At 34.5% G+C, this 27,944-nt stretch overlaps 3 protein-coding genes across 4 annotated transcripts in view; 2 read left to right on the top strand and 1 right to left on the bottom strand.

Annotated features, from left to right (window-relative positions):
* Positions 1–2,561: 2,561 nt before the first annotated feature.
* Positions 2,562–6,551, top strand: LOC127084696 (leucine-rich repeat receptor-like serine/threonine-protein kinase RGI4). Its single transcript, XM_051025195.1, has 2 exons — positions 2,562–5,541; positions 5,744–6,551. The coding sequence occupies exons 1-2, from the start codon at positions 2,700–2,702 to the stop codon at positions 6,196–6,198; spliced, it is 3,297 nt and encodes a 1,098-aa protein (XP_050881152.1). The 5' UTR covers positions 2,562–2,699; the 3' UTR covers positions 6,199–6,551.
* A 1,646-nt stretch (positions 6,552–8,197) lies between these two features.
* LOC127084695 (kinesin-like protein KIN-14F) lies at positions 8,198–16,825 on the bottom strand. 2 transcript variants are annotated; one of them, XM_051025193.1, is made up of 17 exons: positions 16,555–16,825; positions 16,293–16,441; positions 14,421–14,731; positions 13,178–13,540; positions 12,617–12,685; positions 12,262–12,486; positions 12,075–12,156; positions 11,896–11,991; positions 11,620–11,799; positions 11,194–11,300; positions 10,840–11,018; positions 10,534–10,698; positions 10,199–10,452; positions 9,775–9,938; positions 9,505–9,696; positions 8,729–9,381; positions 8,198–8,578 (listed from the first exon to the last, which is right to left on the bottom strand). In XM_051025193.1, the coding sequence occupies exons 2-17, from the start codon at positions 16,435–16,437 to the stop codon at positions 8,419–8,421; spliced, it is 3,345 nt and encodes a 1,114-aa protein (XP_050881150.1). In that variant the 5' UTR covers positions 16,438–16,441; positions 16,555–16,825; the 3' UTR covers positions 8,198–8,418. The 2 variants fall into 2 exon arrangements, with proteins under 2 accessions (XP_050881150.1, XP_050881151.1); XM_051025194.1 differs by lacking the exon at positions 16,555–16,825 and having other exon boundaries at positions 16,293–16,493.
* Positions 16,826–23,400: 6,575 nt separating this feature from the next.
* LOC127080689 (uncharacterized) overlaps positions 23,401–27,944 on the top strand; it is a 59,891-nt gene continuing 55,347 nt past the window's right edge. Inside the window, exons 1-2 of the mRNA XM_051020998.1 lie at positions 23,401–23,929; positions 24,031–24,292. Of these exons, the coding sequence (XP_050876955.1) occupies positions 23,401–23,929; positions 24,031–24,292 (791 nt within the window). The remainder of the gene's footprint in view (positions 23,930–24,030; positions 24,293–27,944) is intronic.

Below are 27,944 nucleotides of genomic sequence, written 5' to 3'. Positions count from 1 at the left end.
AATTAGAACATTCTGAGAATTAATTTTCAGAATGAAGTATATTGAGAATAAAATTTGAAAAAGAGGACAAGTGATTTCATAATTGTTTTAAAGAAATAATAAAATCTAATATTCTAGCATGTAATTAGAATCCTAGGAGGATAATTTCGTAATTTTAAAAACAACATGTTAAAACGGTTACAATAAATATTTATACTGACATTATTATTCACTATTTTTATATTAAAATAAATTATAATTAATTCACACTACAACAATTATAATTAATATTACTATACTATATTCTACTACAATAAAGGAAGTAAATTTTCTTAATCTCTCTAATTTCTTTATTTTAACCAGTGATTTCATAATTGTTTTAAAGAGATAATAAATATTTTGTCGAATTATGAAACTATTAAAACATGAAGAAGGTGCAATGTTGTCCCTTCCACTGAAGGCCAGCATAAGTTTCATTAATTCTTTTATAGTAAAGACCACCCGACATGGTGACCAGATGTTGCATATTATTAAAATCTTATTCTTCTTTTTTCAAAATATTTCTCATCATCTCCATGTGCACTTCATTTCTACATCAGATTCCTCTGCCACTTCTTCCATCTATATATAAACAAACCATTTAAAGTGAATCCCAATTAATTCCTTTTTCATATTTTACAATGTCCTTTTATCATGTAGCATTAGTAACAACAAAAGTTTTGAGTATATGGGATTTGTGGAAAATATTAGAGGTGTAATGGGCAACGGATTCAATTCAATCTATTAAATAATTTCTTTTAAAGATGGGTTGATTATTAGATAAATAATTTTTTAATGAATTTTATTATCATTCCTAATAAATACTTGTTACACTTTTAATATTTCTCTCAAATTCTATAAATTTATGAAACTACCTACCTCTCTTTCTCTCTCAGCGTTTCGATAATAGAACACAATAATTTTCTTAAAATTTATATCGAAGTGGATTTTGGGATACTTATCAGAATATCGGATTATGATTCTAATAGAAGATAAATACTTGCGACAATGAAATGCAAAAGAAATGGTTGGTATAAAGAGCATTTCCGATAATTGAATTGAAACATGATGACATCATCCATAGTAATACTCATTGCACCGATGGAAAGATGAAATGATGACATCTTAGAGTTCTATCTCTCAACACATGCCGACAGAAGACCATGATCAATATAACCATCCATATCGTATTCTACAAAAGTCACGCTTCTAATAGTACTTTCTAAAATCATGGTTTATCTGGTTGTGACAGATATACTATCTTTCTACTATGATTAATACATTTTTATATCTTTCTGTAAAAATTAATATATCAACATCAAACATTTCATTTAGTATAAAAATCGTAAAACATGTGTAAAGAAGGCATAACTAAATATATTTGTTCTTTATGGTTGCAAATGGAGTCATAACTATCGATAATTATTTTGTCAACGGTCTCAACCATTGATCGAAACTAAACAATTAAAATTATGAGTTTTTGATTTGTCGAAGTAATAATATAAGTCATTTTATTTGTCTCAAACAACATAAATGAACTTTCAGAGAATTTAGGAGTGAATAGACAATTCCGTCTTTAAAATTGCAACAATAATTCAAATTCATGTTTGACTTTTACGAATTCACAGTTTTTTTTTTTACCGAAATTGTAACATGTCAATTAAAATTAATTGTTAGAGAACATGGTGCCATGTTAAATCAAAATGTGATGATCCATGTAAAATTTACCCCTCTACCATGTCTTTACCAACAAACAACATGGATACTCATGTTATTTACAATCTTAGGTAAGAAATTTCCTTTTCACTCTTGTTCAATATGGATACTCAATATATTTTTCATGCATTTTGACAGTAGAAACAAACCCAACAATAGCATCTCTTTACAATTTCTAGTTGTAGTTTTGAAAAGCACAAGGTAGCAACTATATAGATAGTTATGGCTCAACAACTTCCACCACATAAAAGTGGACCACAAAAACAGACCAAAATAAATACCATCCAAAAAATATTCCTAATGTTCCAATTGTTTGATAATCAACCTAGTATAATTGGTGAGGCATCCAATTTAATTTCACATTAGTTCTATCCTCTATCTACATACAAATTCCTAGTGTAGTAGTAGTGTGCTACTGACATGTACTTGGTTTCTTACCAACCATAGAAACTAAAATATTGGAAGGATAAACAGTAGTCACCAAATAATGCACAAAATAAACAACTTACTATTTATAGTGCCCATGTGGGGAGCAAAAACTTGTTCACATGATTTTTTAGCTCCACCATTTTTTTTCACATGATATTTTACTATCAGTGAAACCAGGGTCGTCTTTGAGCCCGTGTAACGCAGTCACGGCCCAAATAGAACTGAGACTTACCAGTACAAGATCTCGAAAAACTTAAAATGACTCTGATGAATGGAATCCATTCAAAAAGTGAAAATCCACCGGATAAAAAGTGAAAAGATGACGTGAGATGAACATGTATATGATTATTATAGAGAACGAAAACATGATCTATTCATTATTATGATTAAACAAACAAGAATTAGATTAATAAAAAGAAATAAAGAAGGTGGCTCTTGAAACAAGAACTTGTATACTCTTGTTTCCTCTATAAACAAAACATGGGTTTTCCCCCTCTACAATCCCAAAACAAATCAACAGTCCTATTCTCTCAACAATGTCTGAAAACTTAAGGAATCTCTCACTTTCTCCCAAAAACTTCTCCTTCACCTTCACCTTGTTTCTCTTATTAAACTCTTTTCTTCTCATTCCATTTTGTTACTCTAACTCACTCAATGAACAAGGACAAGCTCTTCTAGCATGGAAAAACAGTTTAAACAATACTTCAGAAGCTTTAGATGCATTATCATCATGGAATTCTTTAACCACAACACCATGCAACACCTGGTTTGGAGTGTATTGCAATCCACAAGGAGATGTCATAGAGATAAACTTGAAATCGTTGCGTTTACAAGGCGAGTTACCTTCGAATTTTCAACCTCTAAAGTCCTTGAAGGCTCTTGTTCTCTCGTCGACAAACATCACAGGAAGGATACCGAAAGAGATTGGAGATTATCACGAGCTCGTCCTCGTTGATCTAAGTGGAAACTCTTTGTTTGGTGAAATACCAGAAGAAATTTGCAGACTAAGCAAACTTGAGAGTTTGTTTCTTCACACGAATTTCTTCGAAGGAGACATTCCATCCAACATTGGAAATCTAACAAGTCTTGTGAACTTTACACTCTATGATAATCATTTGAGTGGCGAAATTCCAAAGAGTGTTGGTTTGTTGAACAAGCTTCAAGTGTTTCGAGCGGGTGGTAATAAGAATCTCAAAGGTGAGATTCCTTTCGAGATCGGAAACTGCACAAACTTGATCCTATTAGGCCTCGCAGAAACAAGTATTTCAGGAAGCATACCTTCTTCGATCCAAATGCTGAAGAGAATCAGAACTATAGCCATTTACACAACAATGTTATCAGGCTCAATTCCATTAGAGATTGGAAATTGCAGTGAGTTGCAGAATCTTTACTTGTATCAGAACTCTCTCTCGGGTTCAATTCCAACTCAAATTGGAGAACTTCACAATTTAAAGAGTCTACTCTTATGGCAGAACAATTTAGTAGGTACTATTCCAGAAGAGCTTGGAAGGTGCAAAGAGATTCAAGTCATTGACTTTTCGGAAAATCTCTTAACAGGTAGCATACCGAAGATTCTCGGCGAGCTTTCAAATCTTCAAGAGCTTCAACTGAGTGTGAATCATCTCTCAGGCATCATACCTCCGGAGATTTCAAATTGCGTTTCTTTGACGCAACTTGAAGTTGACAACAATGCTCTCTCCGGTGAGATTCCTCCTCTTATTGGCAACTTGAGAAGCTTGAACTTGTTCTTTGCATGGCAGAACAAGTTAACAGGAAAAATTCCGGAGAGTCTTTCAGATTGTCAAGAACTTCAATCACTCGATCTTTCTTACAATAACTTGATCGGTGCAATACCAAAAAAGCTATTTAATTTGAGGAATCTCACAAAACTTTTGCTCATTTCCAATGATTTATCAGGCTTTATACCACCTGATATAGGAAACTGCACAAACCTCTATAGACTTAGATTGAATCACAATAGAATATCAGGTAACATTCCGAATGAAATCGGTAACTTGAATAGTTTGAATTTTGTGGATATAAGTAGCAATCATCTAGTAGGTGAGATTCCTCCAACACTTTCTAGATGTCAAAATCTTGAGTTTCTAGACTTTCATTCAAATAGTCTCACCGGTTCGATTCCAGATTCTCTTCCTAAAAGCCTACAATTGATTGATTTGTCGGACAATAGTCTATCAGGTGAATTGAGTCATACCATTGGTTCGTTGGTCGAGTTAAGTAAACTAAACTTAGGAAAGAATCAATTAAGTGGAAGAATCCCATCAGAGATTTTGTCTTGTAATAAGCTACAGCTTCTAGACCTTGGAAGCAACAGTTTCACTGGAGAAATTCCAAAGGAATTGAGTCTAATTCCTTCTCTAGAAATCTCTCTTAATCTCAGTTTCAACCATTTTTCTGGTGAAATACCATCACAATTCTCGAGTCTTGGGAAACTAGGAGTGCTTGATCTCTCGCATAACAATCTCTCAGGGAATTTAGATTCTCTTTCCGACCTTGAAAATCTTGTTTTGTTAAATGTTTCCTTCAATTCCTTCTCTGGTAAGTTACCTAACACTCCTTTCTTTCGGAAACTCCCTCTTAGTGATCTTGCCGAAAACGAAGGTCTCTACGTTGCTGGAGATATTGGTGATAGAATGGAATCCAAAGGTCATGCAAAACCGGTTATGAAATCTGTAATGTCTATTCTATTAAGCACGAGTGCAGTGGTAGTTCTGCTCACAGTCTATGTCTTGATTCGTTCGCACATAGCGGACAAATCACTCATGGAAAATGAAAGTTGGGAGGTGACTTTGTATCAAAAGTTTGAACTCTCCATTGACGACATTGTCTTGAATCTGACATCATCCAATGTGATTGGCACCGGAAGTTCAGGAGTTGTTTACAAGGTAATAATTCCAAACGGCGAAACACTCGCGGTTAAAAAGATGTGGTCATCAGAAGAATCAAGAGCATTCGATTCCGAAATTCAAACTTTAGGTTCAATCAGACACAAGAATATCATTAGGCTTCTCGGTTGGGGATCCAACAGGAATCTGAAGCTTCTGTTTTACGACTATCTTCCCAACGGAAGCCTTAGCTCGTTACTTCATGGTTCAGGAAAGGGAAAAGCGGAATGGGAAACAAGATATGATGTTATATTAGGTGTGGCTCACGCACTTGCATATTTGCACCATGATTGTGTTCCTGCTATAATGCATGGAGATGTCAAAGCCATGAATGTTTTATTAGGTCCAAGCTATCAACCTTACCTCGCCGACTTTGGCTTAGCAAGAATCGCAACTGAAAATGACGACGATACTAATTCGAAGCCAGCTCAAAGACATTACCTTGCTGGTTCATATGGATACATGGCTCCTGGTAAATCTTTTAGATTATTTCATAAGCTCTCCAAGATAGTTTATGAAAACAGCTTATAGCTTATATAAAAATAGTAAGACTTTATTTTATCTTTTGCTATAGAAATAACTTATACATAAGCACTTATATGATAAGCACTTAACCATTTGGTAACCCTTTAATAGTACTAATTTTTGTTTTTTTGTTTTTTTGTTAATCTCAGAACATGCATCAATGCAGCCTATAACTGAGAAAAGTGATGTTTACAGTTATGGTATGGTTCTACTTGAGGTCTTAACAGGAAGGCACCCGTTAGATCCGACTCTTCCGGGAGGTGCAAACATGGTTCAATGGGTTAGAAACCATTTATCTAGCAAAGGCGATCCTTCTGAAATCCTCGACACAAAGCTTAGAGGAAGGGCTGATCCTACCATGCATGAAATGCTACAAACTTTAGCAGTGTCATTTCTCTGTGTAAGCACGAGAGCGGTTGACCGTCCCGCAATGAAAGATGTTGTCGCAATGCTCAAGGAAATTAAGCCTGTCGAGACATCAAGAGCAGACACTGATGTATTGAAGTTAGGAGGTTTAACATCATCTCATAGTTCTCCACCACCTCCTAAGAATGTACTTTCGCATGGATCTTCTACTTGCTCCTATAATTTCTCGGACGGTTGATTCAATTCTAGTTGAGCAAGAACACATCATATGAGATCTATGTAGCACTGACATCTCTGATTAAAGTCGTGTCTGATGTCTAACATTGTCTAACACTATCAGTGTTTGACATCGACACATCACTTCCGTTTTCTTAAATTATTACCGGTGTCTAGTGTCACTGTCATGTGTCATGGAGAAGTTGTGCTTCATTCCATTTGTACAGTCTAATGCAATGCCAAGTTAGAGCTTGAATTATTAGTTAGTGATTTTATGGCAATCTAGTGTGGTAATTTTCTACCCTTTTAATGTAATTTTGCATATTTCAAGAATCCATATATTGAGTATATATATAAATAAATATTATTTCTTTCTTTAGAAATGTACCTAACAATTTTAGTTTCAATACTTCTATAAATAAATATTACTCTACATGAGGAAGAGAGTAATAAAATGAAACAATGATTGGCAATTTTGGATATTAGTATTTGTAATTTTTTGATACAGAACAATATTCCTTGACTCTCTCTCTATATCTCTCTCTCTTTCTCTCTCTCATCCCCACACAACTACAAAGGCACATCCAAGCCAGCCTTTCAAAACAGTTTTCACATGGTCCCATGTTCAATATCACATGACTGATGCAGATGCATGTGCTGTCTGAGAGACTTTCCAGCAATTGAAAACTTCCCCTTGAGTATGAGATGGGATTTGGTTAGATTACTAGATGAGTTTATTTTAATCATGCAATCTTTTATATAGATATTAAGATTGACTATTTAAAATTTTTACATTCATATAATATTTATGAGTCACACTGTGACAGAGAAATAAATCTTGACCATATAAATATACATAATACATATGTGATTAATATTATGTGTCGCGTTTCCGGTATCCGTGCTTTATAGAGTATTAGTCCCTTTAGTGCTACCGGTGTAATTGGATGGCAATGTTAATACTTGCATATGAGCAGCACCATGCAATGTTTTCCATACCATAAAAACACCAGATTTCTTAGACTAGACACACAAGAAGGATATTCTTAAAATTGTACTTGCTGCATTATCTAAACCTCATTGTATGAAAATACTGTAGGCTTTCATTGTACTTAGACAGTACAATTCTTGTATTGTGATCCCATTCCATCCCATGTGAGATTGACATTGATCAAATGGAAGCATTGAAATGACTAGTTTGTTGTCACGTTAGTAAGTGTCAATGGATCATGCTTCAATACATATCCATGTTATGTTGCACTTCTTCTTACATTCTGAAGAAACATGCATGGACCCTACTAATAATGAATTTCTAGTTTGGCATCAAAGGATGTGTCCAAATTGTGCACTATGTATGATCCTTCTCTCTAGCTTTCTCAACAGGAAATTAATGACATCATCTTAACCAAGGTGCTAATCCTTTTACAAGCTAATATTTGGCTCTCTTTTTTTTTTTTTATCTCATCACAGTCATTGTTCTTTAAAGCCATTTCAACTTCTTAGTATCAATTTGTTAATTGTTTGATTAGTCCAAATTTTTAGATTTTTCTGATGAGACGGGAGCATCTACAAAGGAGCCAGATCTATGAAAGTTGATGATAATTGAAGCATGGGTGCTTCCTCGACCCGCTACCCTTATCCTTCTCTTGCCCCCCTGAAAGGCGCACATTTTATAATGCAGTGTAAAGCACAATGCAACTTGCTTTGCAAGGATATGTCAATCAAAAACCAAATGGTTCATTTTCACTATGAGTGTGTTCTTTGACTAGAATGGTTGGCCAAAAACCTTGATCATCTATGTGGTACATTTAAGTCTTGAATAAATAAGTTGGATCAATAGTCCTTACCAAGTCCCATTGAATTAATTGTTATGGGTCATAAATTCACTTAATAGGCAAAAACAAAATCAATGATTGAGGATCTAATTAAATGAGCAACCATACTACCAGCTGTATGAAATCAACAACTTCAAAGACAATTTAACTTACTAGTCTTAGCTAACAACTTTAAATCACAGATCCTAGAAAACTCAATAACTCAGAAATATATTGATATACAAAGTTTAAATTACAAAGCATGCCCCGAATACAAGAGATAGGTTATAGGTAGCACAGATTAACCTCAAGATTTCAAAAGTGTATAAATTGTGTAAGCCGGAACTTCAACATCTGTAGTAGTTCCAGTACAAAAATAGACCTTATATTTTTTTATAAATTTAGTAATCTGTTTAACACGAAAAAACTCACGATAAACCAAAAAACTTTCTGCGTGGGGTAGATCGGCTCCTTCTAAATTCAGGCATGGATGTATTATTTCCTTCGTTATGATTACTACCTGAACTATTCAAAAGTTTGTTTTCAACTTTTCTAGCTGATAAAGGCTCTTCTGCTTGCACTATTCCTCTGCATATGACAAAAAAGCTCTATTATCATTACCATGATGCTAAGGAGACATGATCTTTTTAAGATAGAAACAATTATAGTAACTAAATTTACAAAAGAAACAATTATAGTAAAAAAAGCAAAGTTACTTCATGCTACAGCTAGCCATACCTTGATTCCAGGTACTGAAAATTCCTTGAAAAGTTTTGACGTATCTTATTTTGATTTAAAGAACCACGAACGCCAGACTCAACAAACCTAAGATCATTTTCGGGCTCAGAGTGATCACTCTTTGGAGGTGTCTCCACTGTCTTCTCACCAGCATATTCGATGCCAGCAGTAAACAACGGGATCAACTCAGGCTTTTGAATCTTAAAGGGAGATGATAGATTAGGTTTGGTCTTAGCCTTAGTTTCAACCTTGCTTTTCCTAATACCGCCTTGTCTTACAGCACTTAGTGCTTGCTTGAATTGTTCCTCTTCATGTTTTACTGGCTCTGGTGAATTCATATGCAACCTTGCATTATTCTCAAGGGTTGTAGCCATTGGCATTGTGACAAGAAATTTGTTAACAGGTACTCTAGCTGGAAATGGATGCTTTAATACTGGTTGGTTATCTGCTGTGTCACTTTTTAACTTGCTTTTAATGACTGATCCTCTGTCGGTAGATGTTGATCTTCTAACTGGAGGTGATGGTGATCTTCCTTTTGCTGAGCTGGCTAATTTTTCTTCAGTGAGAAGCGACATTTTTGGTATGGACTCCTTGTCCATTAATGCTGAGGGAAACCTTGACCTTCTTTGCTTTCCCGAAGAGCAACTTCTAGCCTGAAAATATAATTTCAGATGAATTCATTGAGAAAAAGTACAAGTTACGATTCGGTATTGCATAATTTCCAAATGTACGTGTTACACCGACTTCTATCATTGAGTATATAATTTTTCAATAACCTCAAAGTTTCTATCATCCATGAGTCTTTGACTAGTTTCAGGCTTAATGCTGCCACTAGTGCCATATTTGGGTAAGTGATAAGGTGAAATAGCTCTTGGTTTTGGAGACTCTGTAGCATTTCGAGTATTCCCAGCTTTCCACTGCTCCAGCTCTGTTTCTTTTCTTTCCAATGCTAATTTGAGACTTGATATCTGAAAAAAGATCCAATTTCCTTCATTTGTTGTTTATATTAGATTCAAAATTGCAAAGTTTATGACCGAAGTCCAAACCTCTTCCTTCAGTTCTCGAATTTCTCCAGTTTCTTTATTAGATTGAGCAGCCCCAAGTTCAATGGATGCAACCCTCTCAGCAAACTTGAGTGTGCTAATCGTCTCCCCAATAGCATTAAGTTCGGGATTAATATGAACAAACATCAAAGTTTTTGCATGCCCTCCTATTGATAAAACAACAAAAGAAACATGGACAAGTTTATTATGCGTATAAAAAATCAATCAAGCATACAACTTTGTCAATAACCATGTGCATTGTTATCATATTCCAATAAAATTATATAAAATGGAGCTAAAATCTTAAGTAGAGCAGTGTGTAAGGAAAAGTGAAATGGAGAACAAAACTAAATCTTAATGTTATTATCGCTAACTATTATGAGTAGTTTGCAACAGGGGGAAAAGAATAAATAGAGAGATATGTTACCTAAAGAATCTTGTAATACTTGTGTGAGCTTGCTGTTTCGGTAAGGGATATGTAGACTTTTCTGTGCCAAAGCAGAAATGACATCCCCAAGTGCTGAAAGTGATCTATTTATATGTTGGGCTTCCTTTAATCTTTCACCAACAGCCTCAGATTTGTCAACTCTCTCACTACCAGCCAAATCCACGAGATGGAGACAACCCCTAAGAATGGAGTTAGAAACTAACTCCCTGCCTCGAACATGAACAGTCAAAACACTGCAATAGAATGGGAAGGGATGAATAATTTTATTAAATACAACTATGAGGATCCTCAAGTCAATGAAGATGACATTTTACCTATGAGAACGACTGCTTCTCTCATTTAGAGCTGTAGCACCTACAGCACGGTTTTTCTGACCAATTCTCATTAAATTTAGAACATCTCGAGTGCAAGTAACTGGAACTAAAAATGCATCAGGCACATTGAGACCATTCAGCTGGGAAGTGTTCCGTACATCTAATGTATATCTTGTTAGGGAACTATAAAAACCATTAGATAAATGCTATTGCTAATATCCATACAATACAGTTAGTTAAGAATTTAAGCTACCTCACAGAAGTAAAAAATAATTATCAAACAAGCACTGCTTGCAAAAAGGATATCTTCTGTTAGAGCCATCACTGACTAATAAATCTCTCACTTGTTCATTGTATATTTCAATCATCTGGACGAAAACTTCATATTTTATGGAATCTGATCTTTCCTTTGATATATAAAATAAATCACGCAAAGCCCTATAGTTTACACCCCATGTCTCCTCAGCAGACAGATCAGGACCACTCTGCAGAAGCAATTAATCAAGTTAACTAATATACATATATGAGAAACATGACTGAACTATATAGTAGGTATCCTAATTGAAATTATTCTATACCTCCTTTGCCCGTTCAAATGATTTCATCGACATATATGTAATGTGAAATGTACTACAAATATTATGCAGGTGTAAATAATACCATTGTGTAGGTCTTCCCTGAACCGGTCTGTCCATATGCAAAGACACATACATTATAACCATCTAAAACAGATCTGATCAATGGTTGAGTGTCAGCATAAATTTGTTCTGAAGATGACAAAGAAGAAAACATCATGAGAAGGTTTAAACAATAACAACTAAGATCTAAAGTAACATAACAATTAGTATTTATTTGCAAGAACAAATCATTAATATATTAACAGGATCCCATGACCATTATTGAAATTTAAAGACTCAGCATGTACAAATATGTTATACTCGAATTTTACTTTTTATACTTGATAAGTCTTCTACTCTTCTTATCAGGAAGACAAAATAAATGCAAATGATACTAGTGGAACAAAGTACATGTCGGCCCTATACTATATATACCTTTTGCAGCAAGTTATCAAAATAATTAAAATACCTTGTGTTACACTTGTTCCAAACACCTTATCGAATGAAAATACCCTTCTTGCATCTTTTCCTTGCTTGAGGGGATTCACAATCATCATGTCTCCATTTTCTCCAATATAGTCTACTGTAGACTGCCCATTTGATTGTCCCGGTAAGAAGGGTCTCACTCTACAGTAGACCCTAATGGCCCCTGTTGCAAGACAATAAATTAATTAATCTAAATATTATTATAAAATAATGAATTCATCAAACTCATTGTTAGGATGCGTCTTGGATTCTTATGCACCTTTGAGGTCTTGTACTTGGTTGTAAAGAAAACGGTTCTCTTCCAAGACTTTGTGGTAAGAAGAGGAGGCCACTTCAAGGCTCTTAATATGATGCTCTGATTAGGACATACATAGAACTTAAGTCAGCATACAAGGAAGACATTATTCATGGAATTAAAACGAAGTACTACAGGATTACCTAGCCTACTAAATTCTTGTTCCCACTCTGATTGAATTTGCTTGACTTCAAGTTTTGTATCTTCAAAGAAGTATTTCACCGTCTGCAGCAAGAAAAAAGAAACTTAGCATATGGTGTGCTAAACTGCTAATTTAAATTCATATGTTAGAGCAACAAGAGAAGTAGGACCTGTTATTCAAAATTATACCTCAAGTTGTTTCTGTTGAGTATTGATAACTTCAGAATATTTGGCAGAGTAATTGACGTTTTGTCGAAGAATATCACGCTTGCCACCACAAATGCAAAATTTGGAGAAATCATTTGATGCCAAACTACTTCTTTGATTAAGATATAGTGAGATAGCTTCTACAAACTCCCTCTTTGAGAGACAACCAATATCCCCTTTTAATATTTTCTTCAGGAAAAGTCCAAGCTGCGGAAATTGGTGAGAAGTATATGTATTTTAATAAACCATTTTGCAGTAAGGAAAAGGAAAAGGATGAGTAAATGACAATCGTGTTGCAGGGAAAAGTAGAAATACATAAAATTCACGTATGAAGTACCTCAGTGCCTTGAGAAACGAGCAAAGATGAGAAATCTTTGACTACCTTGCTGAGTAAGGCATCAATTACCTACAAATTGTCACCTAAATCAGAAATAAGACAGCACGAAGCAAAGGAAATTATAAGCAAATGTTCCTTTTATAACATTATTCATATTTTCCATTGTTATACATTCAACATCATTTGAACTTCAATTAGCACTATATTTTCTATTGTTAGAACTTAGAACAACAAATCTGGTTCTAAAGAAAACAGATTGATAAACACACACAAGAACATAAACAATTGATCACAGAGTTCAACCAACCAATTGTTTCTATGTCTCTGACAACAGAATGGCTACTGTAGTTTTTCGATTATACAATCCTTAGGATTACATAGTACAATCCAGTGTTTCAATACTATGATCCAGTTTATAAGTTTACACCAGAACCGTACGGCTCCACTATATATCTTCTACATGGTCATCTATTAATTAATCATAAAAAACAAGAAATATTTTTTTAATAAACTAAAACAGAAGCTACAACAATGCAACAAACCAGTAAGGATCTTACCGACCATTGTATTCAGAGGCAGATCATCAATCCCATCTGTCTCTGTAATATAAGCCTGAAGAAGTCTGAGTCCAAAGTGATCAAAAAGGAAAGCAAGAACATTGGTAGTTTTGGTTTCTTCATTCAAGAACTCTTCAGATAGGGTAAGAAATTCTAGCAGATGTTCATACTGCGATGACTCGGACTCATCCAGTGAATCATCAGCACTTTCACTGCCAACTATGGAAGAAGAAGGAGACCTCTTTGGTAAGGAAGTAATTCTCACAGTTCCGCCATACCTCCACACACCAACTCCACCGGATAGTTTCCATTCATAGTATCCCTTCAAACATAGAATGCAGTCCACAACTTTATTTGACGAACCCCCCTGCATTTTCAAGTTTCAAAACACCAATCCTCCTTTAACAGAAAGCAAAAAATCATTTCCAGAAACAAAACAAACAAGTTAATTAAATTGAAATTGAGTAGATGTGTGTGTTTAGTTCTGTGGTGAAGAAAATCAATGTTGAATAAATTGATTTTGTAAAGTTGGTTCTGACTAAAAGTGATTTGAAAGTAAAATGACTTGTGTTTGGATAAATTCTTGCAAAATTGAGTTGAACATTAAATTTCAATATAAAAATCAAGTTTAGCCTCAAGCTACAAATTCTATCTTCAAGTAAAACAATTCTTGAGGCATAGAATTGATTTTGCAATGATTTTGTGGGGTTTGATTCTGCCTTCAGAATTGATTCTACTTGAAGTTAGAATTTGTAGCTTCTGAGTTTAAACATGATTTTTACATTTGAAATTTGTTTTACAACTCACTTTTACATAAATATATCCAAACATAAATCATTTTAAATCCAACTCACTTTTAAGCATAATCTTTTCTACAACATCAATTCACTCAGAATTCATTCTCGTCACCGCATAACCAAACACAAGCAATCAAACATATCAAAATCGAATCTACACATCCAAAATCAATTTTGGATGCTCCAAACTTCAAACAAAACATACACAATGTCATCTTCAAAGCCAAAATGTGTTTGGAAAACAAAATTATATAATTGAGTTATAATTGAATGCATGTGTAATAACAATATTCAACACCAACTATGCATACAGATTAAATTCATGAAGAAAAAAAAATCATTAACAGTAGTATGTCTAAAAAATCATATAATATTTACATAAATTCAAATATAAAATCTCAACAAAAGAAAATTATAAACGCCAATAAGAAAGAAAGGGGAAAAACGAACCTTCTCTAAATCAGAAGCTTCAAAAGTCAATAATTGCATATCCTTAACCGCATAAAGAAAGTTCCTCATATTCTCAAAATACTGAATCGCGGAATGCGCTGCTCCTTCTACAGTAGCAGCAGCAGCAAGTGCAGAATTGTCGACAACTTTGACAACGGCACCGGGATTGACTCTGTTGAGGACGTTGCAGAGAATGATACCGTTGCGAAGCGCGAGGTAGAATTGCTGTTGCGACGGTTTTGGAGGCAAGAATGAAGATGCAACAGTGTCCATTTGACGTAGCCATTCTGAGGCTTCGTATCGCCTTGAAGCTGTTTGCAGTTTTCACCATTAACAATAGCTTCGTTAGGTTCTTCATGGCAAATTAACGCAAATGTGATTCTTCATATACGACACCGTTTCAGCTATAAACACTTTTATTGTTATTATCTTTTACATGAAATTCTCAACAAAATAAAAATTGTGTGTAGTTTATTTTTAATGGACCAAAAAAATATTAGAGTTCAGTTTCTATATATATTAGATTTTTTAAGGTATTTTTTATTAAGTAGTAATTAAAAAAAAATCAATGTAAATCACTAAGATAAAATTATTATATGAATAAGAAATTATTCGTCTTATTAAGACACTTAGGCTAATAGGTATATAAGGAAATCTGATGCAAAAATACGACATCTCATTTATTCATTTTTATTAGGATAGATTTCATCCACTAGACTATCTAACTATAAAAAATTATTAATTGTTATTTAATATTAATTTATTATTGATTAATATTTTTTTAATTATTTTTTATTAGTTTAATTTAACCTGTTTATTTCATTATTTTATTATTTTATTTTCTTCAATCATAATCTATCATTTTTATTTTATATTATTAATTTTTAATATATTATATATTTTATATCCCATTAAACTTATTATTATATAGTGTTTTTATAATAATAAAATATATAATTTATAATTTAATATTTAAAAATTAATGTCAAATTAAATGCGATCAGACTAAATATTTTTAATCAATCTTTCAAAGTCGAACCGTCAGAGAATCTAATGGATTATTTTCAATAAAGTCTCTTATAATGTAAGACTTTACAAATTCAAATTGAGTTTCATTTCAAATAGAACAATGTAATATTAATAATATTAAAAGTATAATTTCAATGTCTTTTGCAATATCATAATTTTATCCACTCTTTTGTTCTCTTGAGATTAGTGAAGGGGTTCTATAATCTCTTTGACTTGTTGCTCAATTACTTCAAAATCAATCACATAGTATTAAATTTTAAAGTTAAAGTAAACCTTCAATCATTAGTTGTAGCAAAGTGTGTCAACTCATTATGTAACCAAAATTATAGTGCTCCTTGCTTACTTACAAAGTCATAATCAACAATTAAAGTCAAAGATTTTCATCAAAAATTATTTCCTACAACTCTTTCGGCTATATACTTAATTTGGACCCATTCTTTTTCTTTTATAGTCACTGTTTTCTTAACCTTTTTTTTTTGCTTTTGTTAATTAAAGAGGTGCCAAAGTAATAATTGGGTTGACAAAAAGAAAAAAAGGAAGAAACAAATTAAATTACATTACATCAAAAGAATCAAATGAAATGAAATTTGTTGCTTTTCATCACACCAAAAATTGTGCCTCAACTCAAGCATCTTTTTTTATCAATTAATCATCTTTTTTATCTTCATGTTTAGATTCATGTTGCAGAAGATTAAAAAAAATGTATGATAATTAAAGTAAATAATGTTACATATACTCCAACAAAATTACTGCATTTTACTCGGGATTGATAATTTTCATGCACATATAATATATGGCATGGGGTAATAATTAATATATGTAAAAATTGCATGTATTATTTACCTGCTTCTTCTGCTTTTCTGTGAGCCAAATCGTAATCGTTGAAACTCTCTTCCTCTGTGAAGTTCATAGAAACTATACCTTTCAATCCTCTTTTTGAAGGAGATGAGAAAAATGAGTTGTGTGATTGAGACACCTCCTGTGGCATTTTTCTGTCATATATACCAAAGAAAGTTATGAGATAACACGAAGCATGTATATGGAAAGATGAGAATTGATGAGACTGATATATAAGTATAGGAAACTATAAAGGTGGTTAAATTACCTGGAAGCTGAAAGAGGTTGTTGGTAAGTGACTCTTTGGTGAAGGAATGAGCATTCAAAAGTAGTACAAAGAAACTTACTACATTAAATGCATGTTATTAATTTGGCTTTAATATTGTAATTAGTGTGAGTGGAGGGAGAATGAGAAAGAGAAAGAGAAAGAGAAAGAGAGAGAGATATTAAAGCTTAGAAGGTCTTTGTTGAATTTCATTGATTGTTACCATTGGCAATGTTGTTTTTATGTTGTAGGACCATCCCAACTTACTAAAGGCAAACTGGAAAAGAGTGACTCAAGGCGTAATTTGACAAGAAGTGGGGTGCATCAAGTATACAATAAGAGATCTCTTTTAATAGATTCAGGGGTTATATATTCGAACTCAATCTTGAATACGTAGCAGTGTTAAATTCTTTTAAAAGAAACTTATGTCTATTGTATTCGTCCTTAATTCAGAAAATTAGTCTCTGAAATTGCATCCAAGAAATATATATATATATATATATATATATATATATATATATATATATATATATATATATATATATAACATTGTGAATAGGTTTTTTCTAGAACCTGTCATTTCCTGCTTTGCTTTGGTGTTATTACTCATTGTGTTCTTTGTGGATGAAAAAAAAGTGATGATATTTGGAGCACTGGTTTTTATTAATGAGTAGTAAAAGGAACAAATAAAGGAAACATTTGTTGATCTTTTTGACTATAGGTTAATTATCCTGCTTTTTGGTGGCACTGATTTTTATTAATCCATTGAGATTACTACTATTTATACCTAAATAAAGTTAATTTTTAGCTAAGAGTAAGAAGAAGTTGGATTCTATAGGTCACCATGTCAAATGTGGGTCTCTAGCATATTCTTAGCAACAGTAAAATTAAAGAGTAAAAGTAACGAGGATTGCCTGCAAAAATAGTCGAGCAAGGTTGAATTCTATAGGTCATCATTTTTTTTGTTAGTATGACTCGTTTTGTCTATAAGTACTACAGTTGTTCTTTTTATGAGAAATGAAAAATCATTCAAGATCAAGTTATCTTTGCAAGTTTATCTTTAAACTTTTCTTTTACTAATGTATTTTTTAGTTTAACAATAAGAAGAAAAATTCAACTATATACTTAATACTTTTTAGAAACACTATGCCAAACAAGACCTTAGACAGCGCTTTTTTTGCCTTAGACAGCGCTTTAAAGCGCTGTCTAAACCTCCGCTGCTAAAGGTTTAGACAGCGCTTTTTTAAATCTTAAAAGCGCTGTCTAAGCCCCCCCCCCTTAGACAGCGCTTTGGCCAAAAGCGCTTTCTAAGACCCTCCTATTTTAATTTTTTTAGGTATACTTTAGACAGCGCTTAAGGCAAAAGCGCTGTCTAGGGGGGGGGGGCTTAGACAGCGCTTTTCAAAAAGCGCTGTCTAAGCCCCCCCAATTTTAATTTTTTTAGGTATACCTTAGACAGCGCTTAAGGCAAAAGCGCTGTCTAAGGGGGGGGGCTTAGACAGCGCTTTTCAGAAAGCGCTGTCTAAGCCCCCCCCCTTAGACAGCGCTTTTGCCTTAAGCGCTTTCTAACCCCCCCTTTAGACAGCGCTTTTTACAGAAGCGCTGTCTAATGTATACGAAAATTTTTGTAGCTTTTGTTTTAAATCCCATTTTTTCCAGGTTTATAAACCAGAATTTCTACCTGTTTTCAACCAGATTTTGACAGACAGTTATCACATTTTATACATGCCATTTTGGCCTTTTTTCTACCAATTTTTGGCTAACAAATATATATATATATATATACCAATTCAAACCAATTTTGTACACATTTACAAATATGACAATTAGTATCAAAATATATACAAATTTATGTACACATTTACAAGTCATTACATATACTACAAATGTACACATATGTTCGGTGTCTCCATTGAATGCTTTTCTCCACCCACGGTAGTGATGTTTAGAATGTAAGAATCTACGATGACCGAGAAACACATTCTTCTGGCAAAGTTCCAATCGAATCGTATCGGTTCCGTCTTCACAAACAGGACACGCACGTTGACCTTTAATGCTATACCCAGATAGATTACCGTATGCTGGAAAATCATTAATTGTGCCAAACAACATCGCCCTCAAATTGAAACTTTCTTTCCTATATCCATCATAAACCTCCACACCGTTCTCCCACAAAATCTTTAAATCTTCGATCAGAGGTGTCAAGTATACGTCTATGTCATTCCCTGGTTGTTTAGGCCCAGAGATTAACATAGATAACATCATGTACTTACGCTTCATACATAGCGACGGAGGTAGGTTATAAATCATAAGAATCACAGGCCATGTGGTATGTGAGATACTTTGAAGACCATGTGGGTTCATTCCATCAGTAGATAATGCCAATCGAAGGTTTCTTGCTTCTGATCCAAACTCAGGATAATCATTATCAATCTTCGACCACTGTGGTGAATCAGCCGGATGCCGATACATTCCATCAATAATTCTTTCATCTGCATGCCAAGTAAGATGTCTTGCATCGGTTTCACTACGAAACATGCGCCTAAATCTCGGAATTATCGGAAAATACCATAAGACTTTTGCGGGAGATAATCTTTTCTTATATCGAGACAAACCGCATTTAGGGCACTCAGTTAACATTGCATATTCGTTACGAAACAAAATGCAATCGTTAGGACAAGCATGTATCTTATCGTAGCTCATGCCAATAGAGCACAACATTTTTTTTGCCTCATAGGTTCGATTAGGAAGAACATTATCATCCGGTAGCATTTCTCTCATAAGGGCCAACAACTCTGTGAAACTTTTATCCGACCATCCATTACCCGCCTTTAAGTTGTACAACTTTAATACCGCAGAAAGTCTTGAGAATTTAGTGCAACCTTTGTACAACGGTTTCTCAGCATCGCTTACCATCCTCTCAAACATTTCAGGACAATCATGAAGATCTTCTTCCAGTGCTTCTACAATCTCTTCAACTCGATCACAATTGTATGTTTCCGTGTCTTTGTCGTATGAAGCATAGGTCGTACTACTTTTTCCACTCGATTCAACATTCTCGTTAATTTTCTCACCATGAAATATCCAACACTGATAACTTTGATCAATTCCATGCCTCAGCAAATGCGATTTCAATCCATGTGCGTCAACCTTACCAATATAACAACAACGCAAGCAAGGACAATGCATTCGTCTGGGGTTTTCAGCGTGTTGAACAGCATACTTAACGAATTCCAAAACCCCACTCTCGTACTCTTTGGTCATTCGATCGGCACAGATCCATGTTTTATCCATGGTTTTCCTACTTATTAAAGTAAACAATTAAACCATGTCGTATAAAATTATTAACAAAGTGGTTGTAAATAGGTTGAAGATTATTATTCCTCCAACTATCTCTCCTTTTCAATCACGCTTTGTATTAGGGAGAAATATTCATGATAATATTATGATGGCATAAAAAATGGATCATAACATACATAAGATAAAAGGGAAGATAAGATATTTTGTGATTAAAGTTTATCATAATATACATAAGATAAAAGTGAAATATTTGTTATTTTTATTGTTAGTGAAATATTTGTGCAAATTCATAATTTAATCAAGCGAATTCTTAAATTTTTCTTCTTTTATTAATTGATTATATTGTAGTCTCTATTTCTAATATATTTCTAAGTTAATTGAAAAACCTTGTTGAAACAAAGATCGAAGGTGGACTGGCTCAAACTGGGAGATAGTAATAATAAGTACTTCTATGCTTCTCTCAAAAGTAAGCAAAATCAAAGTAATATTAGTTCCATGACTATGGAGTATGCTAATATCTTAACTAAGCATGAAGAGTTTGAAAGTGAAATTATGAGGTTCTATAGCAATTTAGTTGGCTCCACTGCAACCAACCTCCAAGGCATTTGCTAATTTTTACCAGGGGATATCCAACATCTATTAAGTTGGTTATGCAGAAATTCAACGAGTTTTCTCAAGTTACTGGTTTGGAGGTTAACCCTAACAAGTGCAGAGTTTATTTTGGAAAAATGGAGCCTAGTGATCAACAGGTAATCCAAAACATGACTCATTTTGTTGTTAGTCATATGCTTTTTAGATATTTAGGCATACCTCTCACAAGTAGCAGGAAGAAAAATTATAATGTTTACACGAAGAAAATAAAATATATCTATTCTCAGCATCATAATTTGTTAAACAAGCAAAATTTAGAAGAAAAAACAGAAAATCAAATGATTAAACACCCACAAAACAAGCATCCAACCTCCCAAATCTTGAGATGACTAATAATCAGCAGAAAAATCAATCTTTAACAGAAATCAAATTCCAAAAAGACATGCATACAGCGAAATGGGTGCTCTAAATTCCAAAATCAAATTCCAAAAACACATACCTTGTTTGAAAGAGACAGAGTACAGTCTTGTCAGTGTGGAAAAGGGTGTGTAGTGATTCAGCGAAATGGAAGAAAAAGGGTGAGAAGAAATACGTGAGCACCGCCGGTACCAAAGTTATTTAGGGTTTGTTTCCAGAGCTTCAATACGTGACCACGGCCGCCGAGAGTGAGAAGGTAGGGTTATTGTGTGAGTTGAGACGAAGGTAGGGGAAGAGGAAAAGGCGTAAGTGAAGAAGAGGGAAAACGAAATAACAGAGAACGAATGCGCTTTTCTGGTCTGAAATTTTATTTTAATTAGACCTTAGAAAGCGCTTTTGTGGAAAGCGCTTTCTAAGGGGGGCCTTAGACAGCGCTTTCCAAAAGCGCTTTCTAAACCCCCCCTTAAAAATATAAACAACTTTCAGAATGTTAATTTGTTTTGAAAATATAAACTAGCATTAATTTAAACGGAAACATAACCCAAAAAGAAAGTAAATCATGTTAAATGAAAAAACACTTTTTAAGAAGAATTAGTGTCATACATGGAACATATATGAAAAATGTAAAAAAGCTAATGGAAAAGATAACCTTTTAGTTTGAAGAAGGTTATCAGGACGAGTTCACTGCATTGGAAGAGAGAAATGTTAGGGTTTTGTTTTGAGAAAAAAGGAAGAAAACATATCAATAGCATGGAAGAAAGCATATGAAGAAGAAGACGGAAGAGAAAGCATATGAACTTCATGATGCTAATGAGGACTAGTTCGCGGCATGTGGAAGAGAGTGTTATTAGAGTTTTGTTAAGAGAGTGACGGTTATTCCAAGAGAAAGGATGATAACTTCGCTTATATATATATATATATATATATATATATATATATATATATATATATATATATATATATATATATATATATATATATATATATATATATATATATATATTGTAAGAATAAGATTTGGTTATGCATCTAGCCTTATTTTTTTATGATAAAAATACATTATTTCTCATAGAACAATTTTGTATCCTAATGATTTTGTCTAGTGTGTAACTTTTGCTAACCGGTTATGATTCTGAATGTAATATCCCATATTTCCTTAAATGCTCAATTAGTTGTCAGTTGAGACCAATTGAGTTCCTATGTACTCTATCTATTGTCAGTTGTAACAATTTGAGCTCATATGTGCTCTAAGTGTTATCAATTGGGACCAATAGAGTAACCAGTGAACTCTGAAGAGATTATTTATTAATAAAAGAGACAAACCAATATTAATAAATACAAGAGAGGACAATTTTGGTAACATTAATAATTGGTCAATTGGTACTGGAAGATAAAATATCAATTGGGATATTTTATATCACTACCTAATATTATAATATATATATTAATTATGTAGTAAATATTGTGTGTGGTCAATGAATCAACGAGTTTCCTTATGGAGATTTAATGAGTATTGATTAACCAAGTCAAGATAAGATGTCGTAATTATGTTTCGTGTAACTTAGTGCAAGGAAGGGAAGTCAGGTGGTTATGAGCAGGCGAAGGGTAAGGACAAGATAGAGTGATGTCTTGCTTACTTGATGTTTGGATGACTACTCTATTGTGTATATATTTTTGAGATCATTGTATAATGATCTAGCTCCTAGTTTTTATTTTGGGCACTTTTGTGTATGTTTTGTGTCATGTTATGTTTCCTTTGGGCATGTAAATATGTACACTGTTGCCGCTAGGTGCTTATGTATTTCAGTACCAGTATTACACTATGTATAATATGTATTCTAGATATATATTATATGTGGGTGTTAAAATTGGTATCAGAGCAGGTCGTATCCTCGACGTAGCCATGAGATATTATAAGTATTTCTTTCTGCCTCATATGTGGGTTGTCATCATTGTCCTTGATGTTATATTCATAGTATTGAGCATGATCAACTTAATCCTATTTGTATGACATTCAGGATCATGACTGACGGACGCAGAGGTCGTGGTAGACCCAGAACTCAGAATTCGGACTCTGAACCGCCAAGTGGTAGTGAAGGTTTTCAATGGCCCTAGTTCGTGCAACAAATGCAACAACAACAAAACCAATTCATGCAACAGATGATGCAACAGTGGAATGGTGGTTTTCATCCTCAAGGGGTTCCACAAGAAGCTGCAAGTGGTAATTTCCGAGATTTTTTCCACATGAATTCTCATGAGTTCCATGGTGGGTTAAATCATGTGAAGGCTCATGAGTGGATAACCAGCATGGAAAGGATTTTTCAGATAGTGCATTGTAGTGAAGAGAATAAGGTTGTATTTGTTTCTCACATGATGAGGGGTCCAACTGTGAGATGGTGGGAGAGTGCTTCGACTCTTATGACCAATCAAGGAGTACTTAGGGATTAAGAGCATTTTAAGACTACTTTCCTGGATAAGTATTTTCCTAGCTCTTTGAGGACTCGAAAAGAATTTGAATCTCAGTAGCTTAGGCAGGGTACTATGACAGTAGCTGCGTATGCTAAGAAATTTGAAGATATGGCTGCTTATGTTAGACAAGCCGCATACGCACCCAATGAGAAGTGGAAGATTGATCATTTCCTTTTTGGTCTAAGAGGTGGAATTTCTCATAGTGTTTCTCAAAGGGAATTCACTACTTATGCTGAATTGTTAAGGAAATGCTATGTGGCTGAGAACAGTTTGAAGAAAGTTCAAGAAGAAAGGGATCAGTATAGGAGTGGACAGAAAGACCAAGGGAGGCTAGGTAACCAGTTTAGGCCTAGACCTCAAGCTTTCAAGGGGAAACAAGTGCAGCATGCAAGACCCAACCATCAACCACAATATCAAGTGTGTAAGAGGTCTCATTTTGGAAGATGTGTTGGAAGTGGAATTAAGTGTTTTACTTGTCAAAGGGAGGGACACATGGCTAGGGATTGTCCTCAGAATAAGAATCAGATGCAAGGGGGGAGCACTGGTCGAGTTTATACTTTGGATGCGAGGAAGGATAAGAGCAATAATGCCTTGATTGCTGGTACGTGTCTCGTCAATGATCATCCTTGTTTTGTATTGTTTGATTGTGGGGCGACACACTCTTTTATATCAATCAGTGCATGAAGCATCTTGGCTTGCAAGCAATTCCCTTGCCTCCTCCTATGGTGGTTACTACCTCCATGGATGATTTGGTTGAGACACCGTTGATTTGTGAAAATTGTTCGCTCTCGGTGAATGGTAGGATTTTCCAGATTGATCTTATTTGTTTGCCACTTAAGAAGGTTGATGTGGTTTTAGGGATAGATTGGATTTCCGCCAACTCAGTGTTTATTGGATGTGAAGAGAAATTGATTATCATTCCATCTAGTGAAGCTAAAGGATGTATTAACTACTATCTTGGAAGGTACGGTTGGCATGGTTAATTTCTTATTTGAGAAGGAAAAGTCAGTTCTCTTGGTTCTCACCAAGGAATCTAGCGACAATATGAGTGTTACACAAATTCCTATCGTTTGTGAATTTCCGGAAGTTTTCCCCGAGGATGTCACTTCTCTTCCTCCTGAAAGGGAAATGGAATTCTCTATTGATCTGATACCTGGGACGACTCCAATCTTCGTTTCTCCGTATCGTATGGCACCACTCGAGTTGAGCGAGTTGAAGGATCAATTGGAAGAGTTGTTAACTGATCACACTGAATTACACTGTGTTTTTGACTCGGATTTCACATGTTTATTAGGACTTTATTATCATTTTGTTTGTATTATTCTCTCTTTTATCTTGTTTTCAGATAATTAGCACTTTCAGACTCTTTTGGAAGAAACAAAGCAAAAAGACCTAAAATTAGGGGTTTTCGGCGAAATTACACACATGGCAGCCGCTATAGGAGAAGCCATGAGTCATCAGCCCTCAACTAGGAGGTAACCGCCACGTTCCCATGATCCACCCCATTTACACACATGGCGGGCGCCATGAAGGGATGGCAGGCGCCACCTTTGGAAATCATGTTCCCACTAAGGAGAAGTTGGAGGGTACCATGGTCTTTACAAGCTGCTGAAATCCTCTATAAATAGTTCGTTCCATTTCATTTTCTAATCATCCAACTTAGTTTTACAACACTAAGCCTATATTTATCATTTGTAAAAGCGGTAATCCGTCACATCGGGGGGTTATCGCACCTTAGTGAGATTGAGTTGGGTCACTTCGAGTTGCTGTCGTCTTTAGCTTCAGGAGTCGGAGGTTTATTTTTGTACCAGATTTAAAGCCCTCCATTTGGAGCAGGTTCTTATTTATCGCTTTATTTATTTATTTCCCGCATCGCTTTTATTTTATTTATTTTCCGCACTCGCTTTACTTTATTTATTTTCCGCACTCGCTTTACTTTATTTATTTTCCCGCACTCGCTTTTATTTTATTTATTTTCCGCACTCGCTTTACTTTATTTATTTTACGCACTTTACTCGCTCTCCACGCCTCACATTCTAAAACAAACTTTTCATCATGATTAATACCGTTGTGTTTGTTTGTGTTACCATGTCTGGCTAAATCTTTTAAAGGTTAGAATGTAAGGATCGCGGTTAAAGTAATGTTTCACGTATTGAATTTGTAGAAATACTTTAAAGGCTGTTTTGATTTTTAACTTGAGTTTTCTAAAACAAACTTGGTTAGTTTTAATTATTCGAGGAGTGCGAAAGCACCCTGGCTTAGTAACTAGGAATTTTTATCACTTTAAGGAAAAACTATTTTTGAAACTGTTTTCGGACGCGTTGATGGATTTAAAATCAGGAAACTCCTTGGGTAAACTTTCCAAATCAAAATCACTTTTCAACTAAGTTTACGAGTCTCATTTCTTAAAAATAAGTTTACTACTTTAGCGTTATGCGCACCTTTTATAAGTGACAATAAAAGGCCTTAATTTAAGGGTAAACTCGGTTCTGAATACGCGAAAGTGACAGTTCCTGTTAAATGGATTCTTTTCAAGAGTAGAAAATATTGCCTCATAAGTAGTTCTATTTAGACAATCGAAACATCACTTAACTGACGTGAAATACATTCAACCTGTCTTTACCTGCATTTTTTACCATTATTTTGCAAACCCAATATCTCTTTTATACCCTCTTAGATAAACACCGTAACGATAGTAATCGATAAATTGACGATTGGTCTCTGTGGGATCGATATTCTTTTATATTACTTTGACGTAATTCGTGCACTTGCGAAACACGCGATCATTAACCAGGAATTTCATTTGACCTAGTGTCTCACCATGGGGAGCTCCAGTGTTATTAGTAAAGAAGAAGGATGGTAGTATGCGGTTGTGTATAGATTATCGCCAGTTGAATAAAGTCACCATTAAGAACAAGTATCCTCTGCCAAGGATAGACAATTTGTTAGATCAGTTGAAAGGAACACGTGTGTTCTCAAAGATTGATTTACGATTGGGCTATCATCAAATAAGAGTTAAGAATTCAGATGTACCAAAGGTCGCATTTAGAACCCGATATGGCCATTTGAGTTTCTTGTAATGCCTTTTGGTGTAACGAATGCCCCTGCTGTTTTCATGGACTATATGAATCGGATATTTCAAACTTACTTGGACCAGTTCGTGGTGATCTTTATTGATGACATTCTTATTTATTCTCGTACTCCCCAAGAGCACGAAGAACACCTAAGAATTGTCCTGTCAGTACTGCAAGAGAAGCAATTTTTTGCCAAGTTAAGTCAGTGTGAGTTTTGGATGAACGAAGTGAAGTTTCTTGGTCATGTCATATCACAAAGAGGAGTATCAGTGGATCCATCTAAAGTCGAAGCAGTTATTAATTGGGAAAGAACGGAAAATGTTTCCGAAGTCAGAAGTTTCTTAGGTTTGGCAAGTTACTATCGAAGATTTATAAAGGGGTTTTCGCAGATAGCCTTACCAATGACTAAAACTTATGAGTGAGGTAAACTTAGGAGAATATTAGGTAAATGACTTAGAAATATAACTTAAGTTATGAAATGATTTAGGTAGTGATGCTTGGAAGTAATCGTACTGTGGGTGTACAACGAACAAGTGGTCACAGAATGATACGTTAACATGCTTTGTATGGAACATGCGTGAATTATGTATGAGAATGGATAATGTTATGATATAATGAGAATTGTTTGATATTTTTGGTGAGGAGCATTTGTTCCAAAAGTCCTATTTTGGTGAGGAGCGTTGCTCCGAAAGTCCTATTGGTTATTGAGAATTAATCACGTATTTGGAATCAGTTTTGGTGGTGAACATACCACTTCAAAGGCTTAGGTAAAGCAGTAAGTGGGGATGTGGCACCAATGATTCATGCCTCAATTGGGTTTGAGCCCTAACCACGGCGGACGTGGGGGAAAGGTGGACACCTAAGTGGGTTAGAGTCTCATACGGTGAAAGATACCCTAAGTGGGTTAGAGTCCCATACGAGTGACAGTCGCTTGGAATGAGTTTGGAACTCATAGAGGACCTGATATCCACCGCGAAAGTCGAATAATACGAGCATGCATGAATCATGTTTGGCTTAGACGTAAGTCTGCTTGGGGATTGATGTTTCGTGCATCCGAATAGTGATTCGTTGAGTGGATGCACTCAACGACATGTTTCCATACATTGCAAATATCCCTTAGATACTTAAGTCCTAGTTACAAGGTGCGAGTGATGCACAAGTAACAGAAGGTGAATACTTGAGGTAGAATTGAGTAGAAACCCTGTAGAGTCGAGTGGACCCATAGGATATGATAACTCACTGATATTATTATCTCATCCCATTATTGTTGTTATTTTTCAGGTATTCCTTACAGGTGGAATTCAAGAGAAGTTGTCTACTGATGTTTCAAGGGACGTTGACTATCGTGATCTTCCACTGCGGAGTTGTGTGCAATGAAGATATTGCACATAGTTCTTAAATTTTTATTTTTATGAACTATTGTATAACATGTTCCATTGATGTTTTTAGTTTGGACATGTGTATATATTGATGCCATTAGGCACTTATGTTGGATCAGTACCAATTAATAACACTTGTATGATATTATTCTAGATATATATT

The sequence above is a fragment of the Lathyrus oleraceus genome, chromosome 5, assembly GCF_024323335.1.
Source record: "Lathyrus oleraceus cultivar Zhongwan6 chromosome 5, CAAS_Psat_ZW6_1.0, whole genome shotgun sequence".
NCBI classification, from domain to species: Eukaryota; Viridiplantae; Streptophyta; class Magnoliopsida; order Fabales; family Fabaceae; genus Lathyrus; species Lathyrus oleraceus.
This window is presented reverse-complemented; position numbering and strand designations above follow the sequence as displayed.